The sequence below is a fragment of the Polyodon spathula genome, chromosome 1, assembly GCF_017654505.1.
Source record: "Polyodon spathula isolate WHYD16114869_AA chromosome 1, ASM1765450v1, whole genome shotgun sequence".
Lineage (NCBI taxonomy): Eukaryota > Metazoa > Chordata > Actinopteri > Acipenseriformes > Polyodontidae > Polyodon > Polyodon spathula.
Genome location: NC_054534.1, coordinates 36,704,975 through 36,713,070, shown reverse-complemented (window position 1 = coordinate 36,713,070; position 8,096 = coordinate 36,704,975). Strand labels below are relative to the sequence as shown.

The following is an 8,096-nucleotide window of genomic DNA, read 5'->3' as shown; positions in this document are numbered from 1 at the left end:
AAATTATTATTATTTAGTTATCATTCTGGGTGGTTCAAATTGTAATTACTTAATCATCCATCCATTATCCTTTACAGGGTTGTGGTGAGCCAGACCCTAACCTGGCATACACAGGGAACAAGGCAGAACTACACCCTGCACAGGTCAATTTAGAGTGATGTCTTTGGACTGTGGGAGGAAACTGGAGCACCTGGAGAAAACCAACACAAACATGGGTAGAACATGCAAACTTCACGCACACACAGACTCCCTAGCTCAGATTTGACTCTGGTTGTGGAAAGCAGCAGCGCTAACCACTACACCACCATGCTTTCCTATTACTTAATCCACTCAACTGTAAATCTGTGTTAAGGTGCTTTCGCCAGTGTTCAAGAAATCCTCTAGTTCGTTGCTGTGTTTAGAAAAAATCAATGCATACAATTTATTACAGTGTTTTTCTGTCAACTGGAGCAAACCAATGCACAAACGTTAAATTGTGTTGGCAAAAATGTTTTTTTTAAAAATGTGACTGAAGAAAATTTAACATCCCACTTACAACCCAATGATTACAAATCATACATACATAACTCCCAATTTGCTAGTACTTTACTATAATTGCCATCTGAACAACCATTGTTTATACTTCCCTTTCAGTTGATACAAGTAAAAGGAAATTAGCCAAAAGTTCCTGAAAAAAATACTCCCTTCTATTACCTATCATAAATAATTAAGGAACAAGCAAATGCAAAACAAGACATTAGTCAGTAACATATGGGATGTACAGTGCATTGCACTGCATGCTTTAACCATGCTCTCAGTTGTGGAACGTTTATTAGTATCTGTTATTAATTTCAAGGCTGTCAATAAAGCTAGTCTGCAGCTCGTTTATGTCAGCAGTAGTCTCGATGGGAATGTTAACTCTGCTAGCAGAAACTGCGTGAGGCTCTCCCTCTTGGTTGTAAGAAGACAAATTGGAATACATGCAGCATTCGTTATCCACAGGCATGGCACCACCCATGGTCATGAGAGGGTGGTTGTGGTGGTAGACCCCCAGGTAGGAATTCTGATAGTGCTGGGGATAGTGCTGGTGACAGTGGCTCTCCACCCCCGGGCTGTGGGAGGGGCTGTGGGCGGGGCTATGGGAAGGGCTATGTGGTATGTGACAGGTTTGAAGGCAGCTGTTTCTTCTGACCATGCGGTGAATGTCTAACTTGGCAATGAGGGGCTTCCCAATGTTGACCTCTGTTCTCCACTCCACCAGATCATCCATGGAGTTGAACTTGCCCTGTAGGCACACCGTAAAGGAAAGCTGCCCCTTAAAAAAAAAAAAAGAGTCCGTGTGAGTGCTTTCCTAATGTGCTTTACAACACAAAACCAATACGGTAAAACCATGGAAAAACACAGATGCATAGTAAAATCATGGAAAATCATGGTGTACTTACAAGCCTTGAAAACACATTTCTATGACATTTCTGGTTTTTCCACACTTGTGCCACTAACCCCTTCAGCTCACTCTGAGCATCTGTATAGGACCATGATCTACTATGTGTTAACTGTCTAGGCTACTAAGTAGGCCAAGTTAAAAATAATAATAATTAAAAAAAAAAAAAAAAAAAAGAAGACGGAACAGAATGCATTGTACAGATGACATTCACATTTAACAAAAACAATGTTATTTTGATTCTTGCACCCTTGCATGTATAGACGTTATGCTACGGGCACCCTGCAGCAAACCACAATTCAATTCCCGCTATTTATTTGAATAATGTCGCACGACTCTTGCAATGCTAGAGATGTCGCTACGAAGATGCAACAAATATTTAAATTAGTATATTGCTGCTCTTTTCACTAGCATATTTTCTCTTAGTACATACAACAAAATGTATACTTTGTGAACTGTCACAATGAAAATGCAAATTGCGGTATGTTTGCACAGTGACTGACCCATCTTAGTACATCTACCCCTAAGTGCTATAGAAACCTCAAATAAAGACCCTGTGCTACAGAAAATGAGGTTGGAAAACATGCTGAAAATGTAAGTGCACAGTGTACAAACAAAAATGTATGTATTGACATACACCCATCCATCCATACATACATACATACATGTACATCTACAACATTACTATATTATCTGCAACTTGTGTTAGAGAATGTCCTTTGCAAGCTTCATCACAATTATATTGTTCTGTTCCAGTAAAATGCACAAGTGTTTATTGTTTCATCAGCTGTTTGTTCCTTTCTGTTATGCAACCCTTGCTTATGTGCCCCTTTAAATGTTAAAGAAACTTTCTGTAAACATTGTGTGATTTTCCTGTGTTTAATATAAGCTCAGAATCAATCCAGGATTAACAAACTCTTAAATTACGCTGTACATACAGTGCCGTGAAAAAGTATTTTACACACAAGCAAGTCTACATCAGAATGGTTGAAGAACAAGAAATTTTAAGTTTTGGAATGGCCTAGTGAAAGTCCAGACCTAAAACCCATTGAGATGTTGTGGTAGGATCTGAAACGAGCAGTTTATGCATGAAAGCCCACAAATGTCACTGAGTTGAAGCAGTTCTGCATGAAGGAGTGGGCCAAAATTTCTCCACGGCATTATGAGAGATCAATAACTACAGGAAGCTTCTGGTTGCAGTTATTGCTGCTAAAGGTGTTGTAACCAGTTATTGAGTCTAAGGGGGCAATTACTTTTTCACACGGGGGAATTTGGTGTTGCATAACTTTTTTAAATAAATAAATAAGTCTCAAAAGGTGTTGTGTTATTTGTTCACTCAGGGTCCCTTTTATCTAATATTAGATTTTGGTTGAAGATCTGACAACATTCAGTGTCAAAAATATGCAAAAATTTAGAAAATCAGACAGGGGGCAAATACTTTTTTCACAGCACTGTAGCTGGTGTACATCAGCAGTTTGCAAACACCAGCCTTGTCATTCAACCTTGCGATGCGTGGGTATAGCACTTTGCCGCCTGTGAAAATTGAACAAAAGTTGTTCTTAAGTGTAAGTTCTTGTTATCTGGGTTTCTGCTGACCTTGGTGAAATGAAGAAGAACTGCAGATGTTACTGTGCTTTGTCTCACACCATGCACGTACTCTTGGGAAATAAGACCAAATCTGGTCAAGGAAATTACGTAAGCTAGCTGTACATCTGTGCTGTACAAAGTCAATTCTTAGCTCAGAATAGAAATATCTACACTGATACCAGCTCAGACATACGATCTCTGTACCAGGGCGGCTCAGGATACCATCAGATGAGAGCTGTGATCACTGCTGTATTATCTTTGATTTGCTTTCTTCCTGAATAAACTCTTTTGATTGAAAATACCTGAAGAAGACTGGCTTATTATTTTTAAGAATAAATCGAACCTTTACATGAGCTTCCTGCTCAGCCCATACACAGTGTGACAGGTTTGAACTCACTGCCGTCTTTTTTCGTTACCGGTGAGATTTAGATAAGATTTTACCAGAGCCAAGTCAAATTTGGATTTCTCTTGGATATATTTACATGTTCTTATTGACCAATAAAAGTTTTTCGAACACCGGAGTTGGCTGGGTGTTAAAAACGGGACAACGTGTTGAGTTTGAGACAAACGGCTTTTGCTCGAGCTAATCTTGATTGACTGTGCAATATTACTTTTTGTCATCACAAAAGTGCAATACGACTTTTTTGTTAGCATAGGCCAAAAGTTAAATATAGCTACTATCCATATATATATATATATAATATATATATATATATATATATATATATATATATATATATATATATATATATATATATGTGTGTGTGTGCCAACTAATAATCTGTACTGTATATTAACTTGTATTTGTAAACCTCTGGTGTCACGAAAAATACATTGTTGATAGTTTGGAAAAGGTTAAGACAAACTTTATATTTGAACATTTCGACCCCTACTAAGTCTGCCCTTGACAAACATGTGTTTGACATGGTTGGCGAGCCAAGTGACATGCCATGTCTTTTTATATCTTCCATAATGAATTTCATTTTCATTCATTAAAGGGGCAGTCAAATTGAAATACATACAGGTATCTGTTTAAAGAAAAGATCCCTTACTGGCAGGCAGGAACAGCCCACAGCCTTGCTAAATAAAACTACAAATAAATCAAACTATGACAAGCAGATGATTTGTTCAGCTGATGTCTTCATCTGTGACTGACGATGATTGTGTATTTAACTATATGGATAAATTACTTTTCTGTATCATGTTCTGTATCAAAATGATCTAGACAAAATTCAGAATTTGGCAGACACATGGCAAATGACATTTAATAGAGAAAAGTGTAAGGTACTGCACGCAGGAAATAAAAATGTGCATTATAAATATCATATGGGAGATACTGAAATTGAAGAAGGAATCTATGAAAAAGACCTATGAGTTTTTGTTGACTCAGAAATGTCTTCATCTAGACAAAGTGGGGAAGCTATAAAAAAAGGCCAACAAGATACTTGGATATATTGTGAAAAGAATTTAAATTAAGGGAAGTAATGTTAAAACTGTACAATGCATTAGTAAGACTTCATCTTGAATATTGTGTTCAGTTCTGGTCAGCTCGCTACAAAAAGGATATTGCTGCTCTAGAAAGAATGTAAAGAACAGCGACCAGAATTATTCCGGGTTTAAAAGGCATATCATATGCAGGCAGTCTAAAATAACTGAATCTATTCAGTCTTGAACAAAGAAGACTATGTGGCGACCTGATTCAAGCATTCAAAATTCTAAAAGGTAATGATAATGTCAACCCAAGGGACTTTTTCGACCTGAAAAAAGAAACAAGGACCAAGGGTCACAAATGGAGATTAGACAAAGGGGCATTCAAAACAGAAAATAGGAGGCGCTTTTTTTACACAGAGAATTGTGAGGGTCTGGAACCTACTCCCTGATAATGTTGTTGAAGCTGACACCCTAGGATCCTTCAAGAAGCTGCATGAGATTATGGTATCAATAAGCTACTAACAACCAAACAAGCAAGATAGGTCAAATGGCCTCCTCTCGTTTGTAAAGTTTCTTATGTTCTTATGTTCTTATGTGTAATTTAAGTTATTTATAAATGGTCTCAGTTTTAAAAGGACGTACGGGCTACGGGTTTCTTTTTTTCAGTATTACACTCAAAATGTAATTAGTCCCAATACGTGGACATGTACCATTTGGAAATTAAAATGTTTGTGGACTTTTCTTTGGGTGCTACTCAACTGATCCAATCATTGGAGGATGTTAATACTATCACGCTTTAACACACTAATTAGGACCCTCTCCGGCATTGTGCATTATTTTGCCCTACATGCAGTTAAATATTGGATTTTCATAACCATGGTTCTCAAATTATAAATAACTTACAGGCGGTACTTGGATCAATTGAATAGCCCCCTATATCTCAAATGGTTTCTGAGATGTATGTTGTTGCAGCAGTCAAATTACTAAAATATAAAATGTTTTTGCATAGAACATAGAACACAGAACATCAGTACCACATTTAACAAAGCCCAACGATGCCGTACACATACTTTGAGTTTCTGCAGAGAGCTCAACCTGGTGTACAGACAGTGTTCTGGGAGGCTCTTGGACAACAAATAGCTGCCTGTTTCTTCTGGGGTTACTTTGTTAGTCTCCTTAGGGTCCACATCCAGGTCCTGTAAATATAAAAAGGCAGCTCTTAAGAACAAGCAGAATCAATAGCTATATATATATATATATAGTATATATATCTATATATATATTATATATATAATATATATATATTATATATAATATATATTAACATTTGCTGCAGCTTTACATTGAGCAATTAATATTTTCTCACCACTTCAATGAATAAAACTAAAGTTTTATAACAGCTCAAGTTTAGCATATCTAGTGAAAGAGAAAAGCTCCTGTGCATTAATTACTCACATCTAGTGGCTTAATAAAATGTGGATCGGAAATAAGAAAGTGGGTGACTTATGATATATTAAAGGCAACATTTTTACATTTTCTGCAATTTTACATTGACCCCAATTACAATGTACACCACCCCTTACCAATAACCAGATTCTTGAGTTCACTGCTTTGCTTTGCAGAAGCAGTCATATCAGTTTCATTTTTGCATAATTCAATTTTACATTTCTTTGAATTGTATAAATCGAGTTGTAGTTCTTAGACACTGACAGACATCTGAAACCACTGAAAAACTCTTACCGGTGTGAAATTTGTAACGTACGCCTCACAGGATGTCATGTCGTCTGGCTTTTTCACAAGGCTAGTGTAGATCACCATGACGTTAGAAAACTCTGCAGCAAATCCCAGTTTAATCTGGACTCCGCAGTCAAACTCCAGGCACATACTTTCGGGAAGTTCTGCAAGAGTAAAATTGAAGAGTCACTAATAATGTTGGGGTTTAAATTTGAACCATGCTGCTGCAGTTTTTAATTATGCATTATCTGCGATAAAGAGATATTTTAGCATAATATAATTGAAATCCTTGCTATTTGGTACAAAATGTAATCCAAGCTAAATATTGAGAGTCTCGCTCTGACACGGGCTTGGTTTTCACAGGGATTTGTGGGATTTTTTTTTTTTTTTAATACTTCGCAGTCCAAAGCCATTTTCATTAATCTTGAATTATAGACAATATTATTGGTTCATCTCCCCAAACAATTTAAAAATAGAAAAAAAATATATCTAGAAGGTCTATTTCACTCTAAATAAATCTAACAATGAAAAAGTTAGATCTATACATTCTTACTGGTGTAAAGTTTGTTATAAACTCCTATCTTGGTTAATAAGAAGGGTCATGTTTTGTTGAAAGGCACGATTGACAAGCATGTCATATTTTTATGCGATTATTGTATAGGTTGCACTGTTTTTTCTTTTTTTTTTTTTTTTTATTCATTTCAAGCAGACATCAAAAATGTAGTCCTGAATGATTCCAGAACCCAACCTTATAAGATTGTCTAGAATATTTGATTATTTTAGTTTGTTCTTTTTCGCAAAACAAATGGGCAAAGAAGGAATATGTACATCAAAAAGTTATGCCATCCCCAGTATCATTTAAATTCAAGTTGCTTGCACCCGTGCTTCATGATATGGTACTAGTGAAATAAGAAGTAATATACAAGGATAATGTGATCATTGTTCTCTAATAAGTTTTAAAAGCTGTTGACATAGGCACAATGAGCTCCCAGGATCCTTACCCATACATTGTTGTCTATTAGATGCATGGCTGTGAGGTGGGATCTCAATTTGAAAGGAGTAAGACGATCATTTGTGTCATGTTTTAATAGTAGATTATAAAACATTCTTCCCTAAATGTAAAGGCACATTTTTAGAGAGTAATAAATACAACAATGGTATACAAATAAGAACTACCATACAGTATAATTAAAGAATACTTTAACTGCTACTTCCTGCAAAGTTGTTTTTCTGTTACTTATCACTACAACAAACAGCTGGGGTGGTCAGAGAAATCAGTTGTGTTTTTTTTTAAAGTCTTAACAGGCGTCTCTCAGATTAACTAGTCACTCATTTTAAAAAGTATCCTCCCACATGTGGGTGTTAGCAGGGTCTAAGGTATGGTTTATAATGTTGTTTTGACATCTCCTGCCATGTAATGGAAATGAGCTGATGATCATTTCCAGACATTACAGTTTCACAATCTTGAATCCAGGTTTCATTTATATCCATACCATGTTTTGTCAGAATATTGAACCACACTACAAAAGTATTATCTGGCCTGAGATGTAAATAAAATTGCTTGATTTAATTGAAACTGGTTGATGGTGTACATGTGCAAGGAGTATGTATGTGTAAACTGCTTCGCAAATTTATTATTCTTTTTTTACTAGCTACTTTGTTTTTACAAAACTGAACCATGGCTTTCAAACTAACTGAACTTCAGTATACAGACCTGGCTCACTTGAAGGACGTCCAAGAGTAGAGGGAAACGTAATCCTACAGAATTAACCACTGAGTTTGACAGTTCCCTGTCAGCTACTAACAATATGGCGACCGCGGATGATGAATCGGCTCTGGCTTCGATCAGAGAGCTCCTTACCAGTATTCGAGCCGAGGTTTCGGTGCTTCGGACTCAGTTCCTCACGGAGCTTCAGTGTCTGCA

General features: G+C 36.5%; 1 protein-coding gene across 3 annotated transcripts in view; it reads right to left on the bottom strand.

Moving 5' to 3' along the window:
* Nucleotides 1-396: 396 nt before the first annotated feature.
* malt1 (MALT paracaspase 1) overlaps nucleotides 397-8,096 on the bottom strand; it is a 51,938-nt gene continuing 44,238 nt past the window's right edge. For all 3 annotated transcript variants that reach the window (XM_041254458.1, XM_041254448.1, XM_041254468.1), the window contains 3 exons: nucleotides 6,179-6,336; nucleotides 5,509-5,634; nucleotides 397-1,294 (listed from right to left, as the gene is read on the bottom strand). In XM_041254458.1, the coding sequence (XP_041110392.1) occupies nucleotides 812-1,294; nucleotides 5,509-5,634; nucleotides 6,179-6,336 (767 nt within the window). In that variant the 3' untranslated portion in view covers nucleotides 397-811. The remainder of the gene's footprint in view (nucleotides 1,295-5,508; nucleotides 5,635-6,178; nucleotides 6,337-8,096) is intronic.